Here is a 17,705-nt window from a genome sequence, read left to right as displayed (position 1 = left end):
GACAGTGAGTGAACTACAGCTACATGGATGAATCTCAGAAACAAAATTTTAGCGAAAGAAACAAGCCCCAAAATGCTACCTAGAAAAATATATAAATTTTTGTTAAATTTGAAAACAAAAACTAAACAACATGGTTTAGGCACACATCTATGTGCTAGAATGTATGTAAAAGGGATATGGAAATAATAATATAAATCAAGATATTGGTTTCTTTGGAAGTTGGGGAAAAGATGGTGAGGAGATTCAAATTATAAGTAATATTCTAGTTTTTTGGTTGGGTACTGGATTCCCAGGTTTTTATTGTAATTTAGTTGGGTAGATCCATAGTTAAGCAGGACCTTAGGGACCATGATGAAACCCTTCATGACCAAGGCTTCTGCTGATTTCTGTTCACTGAGGGCTGTAAGAAAGGCAGAAGATATATTTTAGAGATATTTTGGGGGTGGAATAAATTGGTTTCCAGACATTTTTTTCCCTTAAATTGGTTTTAGATTAGCTCCTCCAACGGAAGAGGCTTCACTGTGTGAGGCCCACGTGCTTTTACATCCCGCGCTTTTTGCCCTTTGCCCTTGGTCACCATTGCTTCCCCTCCGAAGGGAGGCGGGTGACGCCGAGCCGTGGGGGGAGGGGAGGGGTGGCCCGCGGATCTGAAGCGTTCCTATTGGTGGAGAGAAGGAGCGAGAACGAGGCTTGAGCCGAAGAGAGAAGAGGGGCAAGGGGGCGAGGCTAAGAAGGAGGCGGAGACAAAGGAACTTAACTGAAGAGAGACGAAGTGCAATTGTCCGCGCCTCGCTGCGATGGCGGCGGCGCGGAGCACAGCCACACCGCTGGCGGCGGAGTCTTCCCCTCAGGAAGCTACCGTCTCTGCCGCCTCCTCCTCCTCCTACACCGCCTGCGCGGCGGCGGCGGCGGCGGCGGCAGCGGTTGTGCCTGCCTCCTCCGCCACCTCCACCCCTGCCTGCCCGCCTGCCGGTGGCTGCGGCGACGGCTTTGGCGGCTCCACTATGGCGGCGGCGGGGAGGGGGGGCAGTAGTTTTAAAGTAGACACCCGCCCTTGCCTCAGAGAAGGTGAGTTCCCGTCCCGGGGTGTGGGGGCGGCCCCATCTCCTTCGCTGCCTCAGTTCAGTCAGTCCGAGATCGGACTGGGCGCGGTTCGTTAGCGCCCCACCCCCCACCTGCTGTGGCGCAGTAAAGGCCAAGCTCGCCCCGCCCCGCCCCGCCGTTCTAGCCCCAAATGTGCCAGACGGACGAAGCAGAGAGGGGCTTCCCTACCTCCCCCTGCCCCGAAAAGGATGGCCCCCAGGAAAAGGAACTGCAGGTATTCACAAGGCAGGAGTTCGAAGGGAAAAAAATACCACATAATTTCTCTCCCAGTCAGGGCGCTTTAGTATTCTCTGTAGGAAGCTGAGGTGTGATTTGGTGAAAGCAGAGGAGGCAAGGTAGAAAAGTGCGGTGGAACTAGAAGGTCAGGGAAAGGGAAGGGGGACTGACGGAGAGAAGGGGCAGAGATGAGAGAGAAAAGGCCAAAGAAACGAGAGGGAGGAAATCTCCCTTTGGGGAAATTCAGCATCCCGCAGTGTAGAAACTTTAAGTAGTATATGTAAGGAGAGACAACATTAGACATTTGGGGAGGTTAGAGTGTATATTGAGCTTTAAGGTAGGATCGGTTGGATTTTAGGATCGTAGGGTAGGGTCTGGTGGAGGGGGTTGTACTGAGGAAAGAGCAGAGGCAGAAGCACAGATTTCAGAATTTTCTTTGGCTATTTGAGGGTGTGACCTTGTAAAGCAAGGTTTTCATGCCCATCTTTAAGGTGGTTTTGGTTTTAATAAGTGCTTTTGTACCTACCAACAGGTATTACTCCTAACGTAAAAAGATATTTCTTGATTATTTCAGTAGAAGTGGTGTTTAGTTCACACAAAGTATATTATATACTTGTAAACAGCCTACTAATAGCAAACTGTAAAACTTGCCATTGAAATGTGTTTTAAAGCAGTTTTGGAAATGCTTCTTAGGTGGTTGAGACCAAGTCCACCGCAGAAGATCTCAGTAAAGCATTTTGCCATCGTAAAGTTCATAATTAATTTCCAGTATATTCTGTGTTACTGTATGCTGCTAATTTGCCTCTAAAGTGAAAGACCGTGGATGCCAAAATAGAGTAAAATAATGTAAGTTACTTTTTCTTAGGAGGACACTGCATTAAAATTATCCCATAAAAATAATTTTCTCTTCACATTCTTAAATTATATATCCCATAACCTTTGACACATTTCACTTTGGAGGAATGGCAAAGCAGTAAAAAAAAATCCCTTACAATATTTGTCATACGCACATTACATAAATGGCACTTACTAAATATGGAAGTTAGAAATACACTGTAATATGATGTTTTTAAAATTTATTAACTCTCTTACTGAAGGCAACTTTTGAAAGACTCTATTTAGTGCATTCAGTCAGGCTGCATTTGTACAGTTGTTCTGGGATGAAAGTATGAAATCTCCTGGATTTTTTGTTTTTATACCAAAGTTTCTGTCTGTAACCAGCAGGAAGGAGAGAACAGTTTTTCAAGGGTGAAGATCACAATTCAGTTTGGCTCTCATGGCCTTTTCACAGTAAGGTTTAGGACCAGCATCTTACGGAAAAATGGCTTTTTGCCTGGCTCTGTGACTGGCTTGGTTGCATTATCTTTGATAATGCAAGTATTAATGGCTTTAAGAGATATAAATTCAGAAAGTAGCAGCAATACCCTGTCTGTACTACTGCTAGCTGGTAAAAATGAGGAGAGCCCTTGAATAGGAGTCTGGTGTAGTGAATCTAGCTTCTGTTATTAGTTTATCCGCTAGATTTTTCTGACCCTGAACAGATCCCAAGCTTCCTGGATTTGGGTCTTGACATTTTTGAAATAGAGGTATTGGAGTAGCCAAACTCGAGGTTGATTTCAGATCTGAAAGCATGAACCATGATTTTGCAGTTCTGCATTGATAATCTTTCGATGGCATTTCCATGGCTGTGCACTAGAACAATGATTCATAAGCCATAGAAACCTTCATCGAGAGTTATGACCTGACATTCAGTGAGTAATGAAATATGTGTTGTTAGTGTTGAGACAATTTACTAAGATATGAGAAACCAAATATAAATTGCTACCTAAAAATTATCTCTTACCATTTCATTTTGGGTAAATATCCTTCATTAACTGTTCAGTCCAAACCAAAACTCTTAAATTTTCACCTAACAAATGATGCATATTTGATATAGTACACTGTCCAAAACACTATTAGGTCTCAAAATATTTTTGTTTAGATATTTATAAAGGCCATAAATGGTTACCAGTTATGATAGTGGCTAAAAGAGAAGAGAGAAAAATGTTTCTTAGTGGTGTGCCAATGTCTTTTGCTTGTTTATTTTTTTAAGTCCTAGTTAGGAGATGGCTCTAACGGGTGGCAAAGAATTGTCAAGATTCAGATTATTACAAATCCACTCCAGGTAGGACCATTACAAGTTGTTTGATAAAGCATTTGCTGATTCATTTTCAACTGTAGTCAACACTCCTGAGGATTTCATCTGTCTTGGGGTTGGTAATGAGCAAATATCAGTGGAGATTAGAGATTGCCAAGCAGGGAAGATTAGAAACTCTGAAAGGTTACAAGTGGGAAATTGGGCAATCAACTTAAAAACAATCAACAAATGAAAGAAATGCCAAGTGAACACACATGAAAAAAGCACATACCTACCCCAAATTCATGGCAAGGGGAGTCATGAGATTTTGAGGGACCCTTCATATTTCATTCAGTGAAGTTTTTCAAAAATGTTTAATGGCTCAAAACTGAATTTTCACATATGATCATAGTAAAAATCAAAACAAAAATAAACAAAAACTCTCTTATTTCCTTCTTCCTTTTAAGAAAAAGAAATTATTAAATAGATTCTGTTTTAGATTGGAGGACATGCTGGCATTTAATTTAGTTAATGATCTGTTTGCACAGCAATTACCTAACAAGACTTTCCTTTGTCTTGATGTTATTCAGTAAAGTTCAAGTGCAGCATAAGAAAACCTAGTTAATAGCCTTTCCTTCATTTATTCAGGAATCATTTATTGAACACCTGTGTGTGTGTGCACGTGTGCAGGCACACGTGCACCTGTGCCAGGCACTTGGTTCAGTGCCCAGAATATACAGGTGAACTAGACACAGCTATATTATAGAGCTCAATAGTAGTGCTTGATAGTAAAATTATAAAATAAAAAAATAATTGGGGAAAAAGCAGTTTTAAGGGTAACTAGCCAGACTCCTAAACTATCAAGGCTGCACCATCATTTATTATAAATCTGTACTTTGCCCATGGTGTTTCAAATAATATAGGCACACTAAAACACGTTATATTATACATGTAATGTTAGTACTAAGGAAGAATAATTAGCCAACTGTTAGAATTAATTTTTTTTTCCAGACTGAAGCAATTTATTTAACACTTGAAATTGTTGGCATATTTAACAATCATCAGATAGACCATAATACTGATAAAGCATTATATGGGTTAATTTATAAAATGTATTCTTAGCAGTTGTCTAATAAACAACATTTGTCATTGATTGAGTACCTACGGGCATAATTGCTTGGCTTTCCAAATTGAGACAATCTTCCAATGTCACATAAAGTATTTTAAACTACTATGAAACATACATTCATTCGCTCATAAACTGAAGATTTTATAAAAACGGCAAAATAATTAAAATTTTAAAATCAAAATCATAGGTTTTTTTCCACTGTATTTTATTTTTACAAGAGATAAATAAACTGACACCAAGCATTGTAAATGGATGACCACATGAAAGCAAAAATGATTGCAATTACCAAACACGAAACACACTCATACTATGTCATAATATTGCCATTCAGTCCAGTAATCCTCCACTGTAACAGCTCCTTTACTTTGCAGTGAAAATTGATTTGTATATTTTTTGCCTCTGAGTCCTTGTGGGATTTTTTTTTATTCAAACAGAAAGTCACAAAAATTATAATCATCCTCATCAGTTCACTCAGTCCCATGTAATTAATTTTTTTTTCATCTTGATCTTTTGTTAGCACTTTTATGAATTCATCAGTTTTCCATTAGAGTTTTGAAAATGCTTATTCATTCAGTTCAGCAGTATAGTCAGTTACCAGAAACCTGTACTTGTCAGTCTTTTCCATGAATTCCTTGAAGATGAAACCCTTTTATAGGAACATTTTTGCGAAAGCATCAGAGTATACCCAGAACTGTCTGTAAATGACAAAAGACTTAAAAATGACCACGGTTAAAGATTTGATGAAAGTTCATAATAATGCAATTGACAAGGAAATTTAGTTATTTCTGAGATATACGTTTTAAAGTAATAACTAGAATTATGACATAACATTATACCAGAACATATAAGATTTTAAGATATTTCATGTAATGTCTGAAACATTTATATTAATGTATTTCCATACAAACAACCCAAAGAAAGTTTAGTATTAGTTGATTTTTTTTGTTTGTTTCTTTATACTGCAGTTTCTTATTAGTCATCAATTTTATACACATCAGTGTATACATGTCAATCCCAATCGCCCAATTCAGCACACCACCATCCCCACCCCACTGCGGTTTTCCCCCCTTGGTGTCCACACGTTTGTTCTCTACATCTGTGTCTCAACTTCTGCCCTGCAAACTGGTTCATCTGTACCATTTTTCTAGGTTCCACATACATGCGTTAATATACGATATTTGTTTTTCTCTTTCTGACTTACTTCACTCTGTATGACAGTCTCTAGATCCATCCACGTCTCAACAAATGACTCAATTTCGTTCTTTTTTATGGCTGAGTAATATTCCATTGTATATATGTACCACAACTTCTTTATCCGTTCGTCTGTCGATGGGCATTTAGGTTGCTTCCATGACCTGGCTATTGTAAATAGTGCTGCAATGAACATTGGGCTGCATGTGTCTTTTTGAATTATGATTTTCTCTGGGTATATGCCCAGAAGTGGGATTGCTGGATCATATGGTAATTCTATTTTTAGTTTTTTAAGGAACCTCCATACTGTTCTCCATAGTGGCTGTATCAATTGAAATTCCCACCAACAGTGCAAGAGGGTTCCCTTTTCTCCACACCCTCTCCAGCATTTGTTGTTTGTAGATTTTCTGATGATGCCCATTCTAACTGGTGTGAGGTGATACCTCACTGTAGTTTTGATTTGCATTTCTCTAATAATTAGTGATGTTGAGCAGCTTTTCATGTGCTTCCTGGCCATCTGTATGTCTTCTTTGGAGAAATGTCTATTTAGGTCTTCTGCCCATTTTTGGATTGAGTTGTTTGTTTCTTTAATATTGAGCTGCATGAGCTGTTTATATATTTTGGAGATTAATCCTTTGTCCGTTGATTCGTTTGCAAATATTTTCTCCCATTCTGAGGGTCGTCTTTTAGTCTTGTTTATGGTTTCCTTTGCTGTGCAAAAGCTTTGAACTTTCATTAGGTCCCACTTGTTTATTTTTGTTTTTATTTCCATTACTCTAGGAGGTGGATCAAAAAAGATCTTGCTGTGATTTATGTCAAAGAGTGTTCTTCCTATGTTTTCCTCTAAGAGTTTTATAGTGTCCGGTCTTACATTTAGGTCTCGAATCCATTTTGAGTTTATTTTTGTGTATGGTGTTAGGGAGTGTTCTAATTTCATTCTTTTACATGTAGCTGCCCAGTTTTGCCAGCACCACTTATTGAAGAGACTGTCTTTTCTCCATTGTATATCTTTGCCTCCTTTGTCATAGATTAGTTGACCATAGGTGCGTGGGTTTATCTCTGGGCTTCTATCTTGTTCCATTGATCTATGTTTCTGTTTTTGTGCCAGTACCATATTGTCTTAATTACTGTAGCTTTGTAGAATAGTCTGAAGTCAGGGAGTCTGATTCCTCCACCTCCGTTTTTTTTCCCTCAAGACTGCTTTGGCTCTTCGGAGTCTTTTGTGTCTCCATATAAATTGTGAAATTTATTGTTCTAGCTCTGTAAAAAATGCCATTGGTAATTTGATAGGGATTGCATTGAATCTGTATATTGCTTTGGGTAGTAGAGTCATTTTCACAATTTTGGTTTTTCGAATCCAAGAACATGGTATATCTCTCCATCTATTTATATCAACTTTAATTTCTTTCATCAGTGTCTTATAATTTTCTGCATACAGGTCTTTTGTCTCTTTAGGTAGGTTTATTCCTAGATATTTTATTCTTTTTGTTGCAGTGGTAAATGGGAGTGTTTTCTTAATTTCACTTTCAGATTTTTCATCATTAGTGTATAGGAATGCAAGAGATTTCTGTGCATTAATTTTGTATCCTGCTACTTTACCAAATTCATTGATTAGCTCTAGTAGTTTTCTGGTAGCATCTTTAGGATTCTCTACGTATAGTATCATGTCATCTGCAAACAGTGACAGCTTTACTTCTTCTTTTCCAATTTTGGTTCATTTTATTTCTTTTTCTTCTCTGATCGCTGTGGCTAAAACTTCCAAAACTATGTTGAATAATAGTGGTGAGAGTGGGCAACCTTGTCTTCTTCCTGATCTTGGTGGAAATGTTTTCAGTTTTTTACCATTGAGGACGATGTTGGCTGTGGGTTTGCCATATATGGCCTTTATTATTTTGAGGAATGTTTCCTCTGTGCCTACTTTCTGGAGGGTTTTTATCATAAATGGGTGTTGAATTTTGTCGAACGCTTTCTCTGCATCAATTGAGATGACCATATGGTTTTTCTCCTTCAATTTGTTAATATGGTGTATCACGTTGATTGATTTGCGTATATTGAAGAATCCTTGCATTCCTGGGATAAACCCCACTTGATCATGGTGTATGATCCTTTTAATGTGCTGTTGGATTCTGTTTGCTAGTATTTTGTTGAGGATTTTTGCATCTATGTTCATCAGTGATATTGGCCTGTAGTTTTCTTTCTTTGTGACATCTTTGTCTGGTTTTGGTACCACAGTGATGGTGGCCTCATAGAATGAGTTTGGGAGTGTTCCTCCCTCTGCTATATTTTGGAAGAGTTTGAGAAGGATAGGTGTTAGCTCTTCTCTAAATGTTTGATAGAATTCGCCTGTGAAGCCATCTGGTCCTGGGCTTTTGTTTGTTGGATGATTTTAAATCAGAGTTTCAATTTCAGTGCTTGTGATTGGTCTGTTCATATTTTCTGGTTCTTCCTGGTTCAGTCTTGGAAGGTTGTGCATTTCTAAGAATTTTTTCATTTCTTCCCGGTTGTCCATTTTATTGGCATAGAGTTGCTTGTAGTAATCTCTCATGATCCTTTGTACTTCTGCAGTGTCAGTTGTTACTTCTCCTTTTTCATTTCTAATTCTATTGATTTGAGTCTTCTCCCTTTTTTTCCTGATAAGTCTGGCTAATGGTTTATCAATTTTGTTTATCTTCTCAAAGAACCAGCTTTTAGTTTTATTGATCTTTGCTATCGTTTCCTTCATTTCTTTTTCATTTGTTTCTGATCTGATCTTTATGATTTCTTTCCTTCTGCTAACTTTGGGTTTCTTTTGTTTTACTTCCTCTAATTGCTTTAGGTGTAAGGTTAGGGTTTTTTTTGAGTTGTTTCTTGTTTCTTAAGGTAGGATTGTATTGCTATAAACTTCCCTCTTAGAAATGCTTTTACTGCATGCCATAGGTTTTGGGTCGTCGTGTTTTCAGTGTCATTTGTTTCTAGGTTTTTTTTTTATTTCCTCTTTGATATCTTCAGTGATCTCTTGGTTATTAAGTAGTGCGTTATTTAGCCTCCGTGTGTTAGTATTTCTTACAGATTTTTTCCTGTAATTGATATCTAGTCTCATAGCGTTGTGGTCGGAAAAGATACTTGATACAATTTCAATTTTCTTATCTTTACCAAGGCTTGATTTGTGAACCAAGGTATGTTCTACCCTGGAGAATGTTCCATGAGCACTTGAGAAGAATGTGTATTCTGTTGTTTTGGGATGGAATGTCCTATAAATATCAATTAAGTCCATCTTGTTTAATGTATCATTTAAACTTGTGTTTCCTTATTTATTTTCATGTTGGATGATCTGTCCATTGGTGAAAGTGGGTTGTTAAAGTCCCCTACTATGATTGTGTTACTGTCGATTTCCCCTTTTATGGCTGTTAGTATTTGCCTCATGTACTGAGGTGCTCCTGTGTTGGGTGCATAAATATTTACAATTGTTATATCTTCTTCTTAGATTGATCCCTTGATCATTATGTAGTGTCCTTCTTTGTCTCTTGTAATAGTTTTTGTTTTAAAGTCTATTTTGTGTAATATGAGAATTGTTACTCCAGCTTTCTTTTGATTTCCATTTGCATGGAATATCCTTTTCCATCCCCTCACTTTCAGTCTGTATGTGTCCCTAGGTCTGAAGTGGGTCTCTTGTAGACAGCATATATACGGGTCTTGTTTTTGTATCCATTTAGCCAATCTATGTCTTTTGGTTGGAACATTTAATCTGTTTACATTTAAGGTAATTATTGATATGTATGTTCCTATTACCATCTTCTTAATTGTTTTGGGTTTGTTATTGTAGGTTTTTTCCTTCTGTTGTGTTTCCTGCCTAGAGAAGTTCCTTTAGCATTTGTTGTAAAGCTGGTTTGGTGGTGCTGAATTCTCTTAGCTTTTGCTTGTCTGTAACGGTTTTAATTTCTCCATCATTCTGAATGAGATCCTTTCTGGGTAGAGTAATCTTGGTTGTAGGTTTTTCTCCTTCATCACTTTAAATAAGTCCGGCCACTCCCTTCTGGCTTGCAGAGTTTCTGCTGAAAGATCAGCTGTTAACCTTATGGGGATTCCCTTATGTGTTATTTGTTGTTTTTCCCTTGCTGCTTTTTATATTTGTTCTTTGTATTTAATCTTTGATAGTTTGATTAATATGTGTCTTGGTGTGTTTCTCCTTGGATTTATCCTGTATGTGACTCTCTGTGCTTCCTGGACTTGATTAACTATTTCCTTTCCCATAATAGGGAAGTTTTCAACTATAATCTCTTCAGATATTTTCTCAGTCCCTTTCTTTTTCTCTTCTTGTTCTGGGACCCCTATAATTTGAATGTTGGTGCGTTTAATGTTGTCCCAGAGGTCTCTGAGACTGTACTCAATTCTTTTCATTTTTTTTTCTTTATTCTGCTCTGCAGTAGTTGTTTCCACTATTTTATCTTCCAGGTCACTTATCCGTTCTTCTGCCTCAGTTATTCTGCTATTGATCCCTTCTAGAGAATTTTTAATTTCATTTTTTTGTTGTTCATCACTGTTTGTTTCCTCTTTAGTTCTTCTAGGTCCTTGTTAAACGTTTCTTGTATATTCTCCATTCTATTTCCAAGATTTTGGATCACCTTTGCTATCATTATTCTGAATTCTTTTTCAGGTAGACTGCCTATTTCCTCTTCATTTGTTAGGCCTGGTGGGTTTTTGCCTTGCTCCTTCATCTGCTGTGTGTTTCTCTGTCTTCTCATTTTGCTTAACTTACTGTGTTTGGGGTCTCCTTTTTGCAGGCTGCAGGTCGTAGTTTCCATTGTTTTTGGTGTCTGTCCCCAGTGGCTAAGGTTGATTCAGTGGGTTGTGTAGGCTTCCTGGTGGAGGCGACTAGTGCCTGTGTTCTGGTGTATGAGGCTGGATCTTGTATTTCTGGTGGGCAGGTCCATGTCTGGTGGTGTGTTTTGTGGTGTCTGTGGCCGTATTATGATTTTAGGCAGCCTCTCTGCTAATGGATGGAGCTGTGTTCCTGTCTTGCTAGTTGTTTGGCATAGGGTGTCCAACACTGTAGCTTGCTGGTCGTTGAGTGAAGCTGGGTCTTGGTGTTGAGATGGAGATCTCTGGGAGATTTTTGCCATTTGATATTACGTGGAGCTGGGAGGTCTCTTTTGGACCAGTGTCCTGAAGTTGGCTCTCCCACCTCAGAGGCACGGCCCTGATGCCTGGCTGGAGCACCAAGAGCCTGTCCTCCACACGGCTCAGAATAAAAGGGAGAAAAGAAAGAAAGAAAGAAGAAGATAAAATAAAATAAAGTAAAAAAAATAAAATAAAATAAATAAAAAATAAAATAAATTAAATTAAAAAAATTATTAAGAAAAAATTTTTTTAAGTAATTAAAAAAAAAACGGACAGACAGAACCCTAGGACAAATGGTAAAAGGAAAGCTCTACAGATAAAATCACACACAGAAGCATACACATACATGCTCACAAATAGAGAAAAAGGGAGAAAAATATACATATCATTGTTCCCAAAGTCCACCTCCTCAATTTGGGATGATTCATTGTCTATTCAGGTATTCCACAGATGCAGGGTACATCAAGTTGATTGTGGAGATTTAATCCGCTGCTCCTGAGGCTGCTGGAAGAAATTTCCCTTTCTTTTCTTTGTTCGCACAGCTCCCGGGGTTCAGCTTTAGATTTGGACCCGCCTCTGCATGTAGGTCGCCTGAGGGCATCTGTTCTTTGCTCAGACAGGGCAGGGTTAAAGGAGCAGCTGATTCGGGGCTCTGGCTCACTCAGGCCGGGGGGAGGGAGGGGTACAGATGCGGGGCGAGCCTGCAGCGGCAGAGACCAGCATGACGTTGCACCAGCCTGAGGCGCGCCGTGCATTCTCCTGGGGAAGTTGTCCCTGGATCTCAGGACCCTGGTAGTGGCGGGCTGCACAGGCTCCTGGTAGGGGAGGTGTGGATAGTGACCTGTGCTTGCACACAGGCTTCTTGGTGGCTGCAGTAGCAGCCTTAGCGTCTCATACCCGTCTCTGCACCCCTGTTGCTGTGCTCTCCTCCGCGGCTCCGAAGCTCCCCCCCTCTGCCACCCGCAGTCTCCGCCCACGAAGGGCCTTCCTAGTGTGTGGAAACATTTCCTCCTTCACAGCTCCCTCCCAGTGGTGCAGGTCCCGTCCCTATTCTAATCTCTGTTTTTTCTTTTTTCTCTTGCCCTACCCAGGTACGTGGGCAGTTTCTTGCCTTTTGGGAGGTCTGAGGTGTTCTGCCAGCGTTCAGTAGGTGTTCTGTAGGAGTTGTTCCACATGTAGATGAATTTCTGATGTGTTTGTGGGGAGGAAGGTGATCTCCACATCTTACTCTTCCGCCATCTTGAAGCTCCTCTCATATCCCATTTTAATCACTTCTTTTCCCTTGTTGAATGCATAATTAAGTCCAAATGCCCTAATGAAGCCAATTATGATTTGGCCTCATTCCAAGCTTTCAATTATTGTCCTTCATATTCTTGTGTGCCCCCAGGTCCCTTTAATCCACTCTTTTTATCTGAATTTTATACATCTTTTAAAGCTTAGTTCAAAACCTGTTCTCCTCTAGAAAGCTTTTCCCAAACTCCTCAGCAGGAACCCACTGTACCTTATGTCTTATATCACTTATGACATTTTGATCTTGGAAGCATAGTTCTTTAAATAAATAAATAAATAATAAAAAATAATAAATAAATACATAAATAAATAAACAAATAAGCTGCACCAGGTCTTAGTTGTGGCACGGGGATCTTTAGTTGTGGCATGCGGGATCTTTGTTGCTGCACGCAGAATCTTTAGTTACGGCCTGCAGGATCTTTCAGCTGTGACATGTGAACTCTTAGTTGCGGAATGTGGGATCCAGTTCCCCCACCAGGGATTGATCCCAGGCCCCTGCATTGGGAGTGTGGAGTCCTCGCCACTGGACCACCAGTGAAGTCCCAATGGTTCTTTCTATACACATCTTCCTTACTAAATTGGAAATTCCTTGAGATTAGGAGTTATTCACTTGCTGTGTCATTTCCAACATGTGGAACAGTTATGTATTTATAATGGAAAATTGTCAAGATAAAACAAAGTTCCACTCCACCAAATAACACGTGACAAGTTATTTCGATTTCAGTGAATCCTAGTTTCCTAACCTTCAGAATGTGGGAAATATCACTTACCTTGCAGACTTGTTTAAAGAACTAAAGGGGTAAGCTGTTATCTTGTTTACACATAGAGGGCCTTCAATAAGTGCTCGTTCTTTTTTCTTATCTCTTTCCAAAATGTGTACCATGGTACTTTGAAACTAACCTCAGTAAATACCAATAAAGCTAAATGATGTGCAAGACATTGAGGGCCTGAACTTGGGTAGTGTTATGGGGAATTAAAAGGAAGAGATGGATATCAAATAACGTTATAAGCTAGAATTGACATGAAACAGTGATTTGCTGGGGAGGAGAATGGCTGAGGTTTTGAGTCTGGAATATTATGCCATTTAATAAAGAAAAACAGACCAAGATCTTGTTTGAGAAAATGAGTCAAAGGCAATAAGTCTAGGCAATACCATTCTAAAGGAAATGTTGTAGGGGTACCAGTAACTTCATGGACTTCATGGAAATTTATCTGGGTCACCAGTAATGAAAGGCTAGGTTAAAATACTTAGCCTTCATATTTCCCAACTTGAGTGTCAGTGTCAAACTTTGACTATTAGAAGTGGGGAAATCTGGAATTAAAGGTTGATCTAGGAAAGAAATGAGTATTAAATTTTAGGAATTGTTGAACCTCTAAATTAGTAGTTTCCTTTTGTCTTCTTAATGGAAACTTTCCCTCTGTAACAAGTTATATTGCCACCAAATGATAATATTTACTTATTATTAAAGATTTTAATAGGAAGTTCAATATCTTATCACTATGCTCAGATTGCATATAGTAGTTAATTCTGAAACAAGGGAAGTCCTGAAATACACTTTAAACTCTCTACCTTGCTGACTTTAAGAGTCAAAGTTAGAGAAATCATATATTTTAAAACAACCTAAAAATAATTCAGAGAAGATACTATATATTATAGGGATAAATTTTTAAGTGTTCATCAACTTGTTTTTGACATGTTCCTAGTTACAGTTATTATTATCTTGAGCATGCAATTTAAGTAAGCATTTTTAGTCCATACAGTGGTACTGAAAACAAAGCTTAGTTGCAGATATCCAACATAACTTTTAAAATAAATACCTCTAAAGGTTTTTAAATAGAAAGTCCTACATACTTCTTGCAAAAATTGAAAGAAAACAGTTGTACAGAAAATAAAATGTTAAATTTTCTCCCTTTCTTGCTTTTCTAGCCCCGCTTCCCAAAGTTAATCACTTTTAAATTTAATTTATATCTTTCCATATTTTTTATATGTGATGTATATTTAATTTTTGTTAGTGTTGGAAATGGATGTATTGTATTTATTGTTCTACAACTTTTTATCCATTTAATATATCATTGGCCTTTCTCTGTGAAAGTATGTTTGGTATCAGCTTATTCATTTAAATAGCCAAATAGCAAGCAAAATTTTGATGTTTTGTGATTTATACCTTATAGATACACTAATAAATTTTGGCGGAATACATTGCAGCTGTTAAGAAGTTTAGATAGAAGTGTGGACCTCAAGTGTAAATTCAGAAAGTTTTGGCATGTGTTATTTATTACAGTGAGAAACATTTAGAAATAATACTTCTAGATGTTATTATATGAACATTACTTTATAGCTTTGGCGGCTTCTGTGAGACTTGTTTGGCCAGATGAGTGTGCTAATGTTCGTACAACAATGGAAAATGTTTGCCTACTATGGGCAAAGTTTTTTTGTGGTTCCGTGTGATTTTTAGATAACGTTGGAGCCATAGCTCCAGATAAGTGACAGTCTTATAACAATGCCTTTTTAAGGATTGTCTACTGTAAAACACAAATTCCAAGGCTTGGTGTTTTAATCCTGCTGCTCATTATTGGTGCCCCAAATCAGTCTACGAAGCTCATGAAGTTACTGGTACCCCCATAACTTTTCGTTTGGAATGGTATTGCCTAGGCTTATCATGTTAAATAAATACCTCTTGCTATATCCTACATTAGAGGCATATTTATTATGCTCATATTAAATTGCATACTCAATAAGCAAAAAGCTTTTATTGTAGCCTCACAAGCACTCAGGTTTGAGGTGGTATATGAAACAATATGTAGTTGAAGAATGAAAATGATACTTCTAAATATTCATTTATGTGATATATAGTCTCATTACCCTTTATTTTATTCATAGATATGACTTGGAAAGAACAAGAAAAGACTGAACTTTTTACAGATAATTTTTGTAATATATGTGGAGTGGTGCTGCAGTTTGAATCACAAAGGATTTCACATTATGAGGTAGGTTAAAAATAATGGGAATAGAATCTAAAATAGGTTTTTAAATATGGCAGATAAACTTCATATATTATCTGTTTTTGATTCTTATGAGAATCCTGTGTATTATTTCCCTTTGATGGATGAGGAGCCTGGCTCAGAGAGGGACAGTAACTTACTAGCTTAAGTTTGGAGAATTCGGGTTTAAACTTAGCCTTTTTGACTCCACAGCATGTTTTCTTTTCTTCACATCATTCTGCCTCCATTTGTGTCTATCAAGCCACTATATCCTTCGTGTCCCTGTAGTAAATATAAGGGAAGTTTTATAAAGCTTGAGTAGGAAACAGTTAATGTGAATCAAGGGATATTATTGAACTCCAGAGTTTTCCTTTACAGTAAATGAAGGATAAAAACAAAATGAACTAGTCTTGCACTTGATTTAGCTACATGTTTTTAAACACAGTACCATAGAATTCTAGAGTTAAAAGAGGAATGTTTAATGTTCTTACTTCTTTAGTTTATTGATTAGAAAACTGAAACCCAGAGGGATAGTGATTCTGCATAGCTAATCTTGACATGACTAAGCTTAAAAATGAGTTCTTCTAATTTCATATCCAGTGTTCTTTCCTTTCTTTTAGTGTTGTCTCCCATTTCTACATCATATTATGAACTATTGGATTTTTTTTCAAATCTGGTATCCATGTTAACAAAAGTACTAGATACATTTACTTAAAAGAAATATAATGCCAGTTCTACTTTTTTAAACACCTCATCTTGTTTTGCCCATTGCTAATCTTATTGGCAACCATATTTCAGTCCTTATGTTGATTGGGATTCAATTACTGTAATTACAGATAGTGAAATTGTGTTGGCTGTGGATTGAGAGGACGTAGGTTCAAGTCTTAACTCCACCATTGTTGTGAAACCCTGGGCAAGTCACTTTACCTCTCTGAGCATGTTTCTTGAGCCTGCAAAATAGGGGCATAAAATCTCTCTTACTATACTTGTGAGAATTAAGTGAAATCAAATATGTAATTGTGCCTAGCATATCCTGGGACCTCGAAGCTCAAAGATTTAGAGTTAATAAAGAGAGACACATAATCAAGGTGCTCTGTGATAACTGTGGTTGGAACCATTTGAATTTAAATCTGAAAAATCACTTTTATGGGCTTATGAAGTACTATTCAGTGTAGAAAATATACAAAAATATAAGAAATATGAATCAATCATAATTCTGTTGCTTGTAAGTAAGCATCATTTAATTAACTTCTATTTAGCTTATATGATTCCAGTATGCTTTCTAAACACACAGACATATTTTTACAAAAGAGAATTGTATGTTGTTTTGCACTTGCTTTTTCATATAAGAACATATTCTGAACACTTTGACCTATCATTACATCTTTTTACTTTTCTATAAAATTTAATGGCTATAAAGCATTATGTTATGTAATGTTGTAGCATATTTTTAAATTTAAATTTCAGTGCCATCTGTAAGTTTGGTACTTAAGGTTGTTAAATAATCAAATCAAAACTATACATGACTTTCCATATATTTGAAAGCACTTCTGTGCAAATATCCTACTTGAAAAGGTGATTTTTTTTCTCTTTAGTATACAGCTTGGTTAATAGTGTCAGACTATCTCAGCATAGTATTTATTGTACATGTAAAATAGGGCAGTACTGCAGAAGTTTTGAATTTTAATGAGGTTGCATTTATTGATATTTCCTTTTGTATTTATACTTACATGTTTAAGAAACCATTCTTTGTTCTTTTGTCATATAGATATTTCTGTCTATTTTCTTCTAATACTTTTAAAAGTTTTATTTTTTAGGTTAAAATGTTTGATCCATCTGGTATTGATTTTCACATATGGAGGGTGGTAACATTATTTTCCATACAGATAGCCAGGTATCCCAGCAATATTTATTTAAACAGTCCATCTTTGCCTCACTGATTTGTAATGGCATCTCTATCATAAGTTAATTTTCGTATATACATATATATACTTATAATGTTATTATGTTTTATTGTATTGCTCTGTTTGCCTGTCTCTATAATAATTTCACCTTATTAGTATAGCTTTAAAATATGCCATGATACCTGGTAGGGAAAATTTATATGACAAAAAAACTCATTATAAAGTTAAAAGACAAGCCACAGATTGAGTGCTATTTATAACCAATATAACTAACAAAGGATTAGTATCTAGAATATATAAAGAACTAATATCAATTAGAACAAGAAACAACCTAATAGAAAAATGGGAAAGTATTATAAACAGGCTATAGAAGAGATACTTAACTTCAGAAGTGATCATATGGGAAATGCAAGTTAAAGTGATAATGAACTATCTTATCAAAACCATCATGCTCGCAAAAATTGAAATCTAATAGCACTTAACAATTCAGGAGAATATAGGAAGACAAATCACTCATATGTGCTACACTTGGAGTTGTAAACTGCTTCAACATCTTTTTTTAATTAATTTTTATTGGAGTATAGTTGCTTGCTTCAGCGTCTTTGGAGAAAAATTTTATAATACCTATTAAAGCTGAAAACCCTCATACCTTATAAGCCAAATAGTCCATATTTAG

General features: G+C 37.1%; 1 protein-coding gene across 2 annotated transcripts in view; it reads left to right on the top strand.

The window, feature by feature from the left end:
- The first annotated feature begins 797 nt into the window (after window positions 1-797).
- ZMAT1 (zinc finger matrin-type 1) overlaps window positions 798-17,705 on the top strand; it is a 32,094-nt gene continuing 15,186 nt past the window's right edge. For both annotated transcript variants that reach the window (XM_068533084.1, XM_068533083.1), the window contains exons 1-2: window positions 798-1,068; window positions 15,025-15,131. In XM_068533084.1, the coding sequence (XP_068389185.1) occupies window positions 798-1,068; window positions 15,025-15,131 (378 nt within the window). The remainder of the gene's footprint in view (window positions 1,069-15,024; window positions 15,132-17,705) is intronic.

This window comes from Eschrichtius robustus, chromosome X (assembly GCF_028021215.1).
Source record: "Eschrichtius robustus isolate mEscRob2 chromosome X, mEscRob2.pri, whole genome shotgun sequence".
Taxonomy (NCBI): Eukaryota; Metazoa; Chordata; class Mammalia; order Artiodactyla; family Eschrichtiidae; genus Eschrichtius; species Eschrichtius robustus.
The sequence above is the reverse complement of the archived record's forward strand: the minus strand, read 5'-3'. Positions and strand labels throughout refer to the sequence as shown.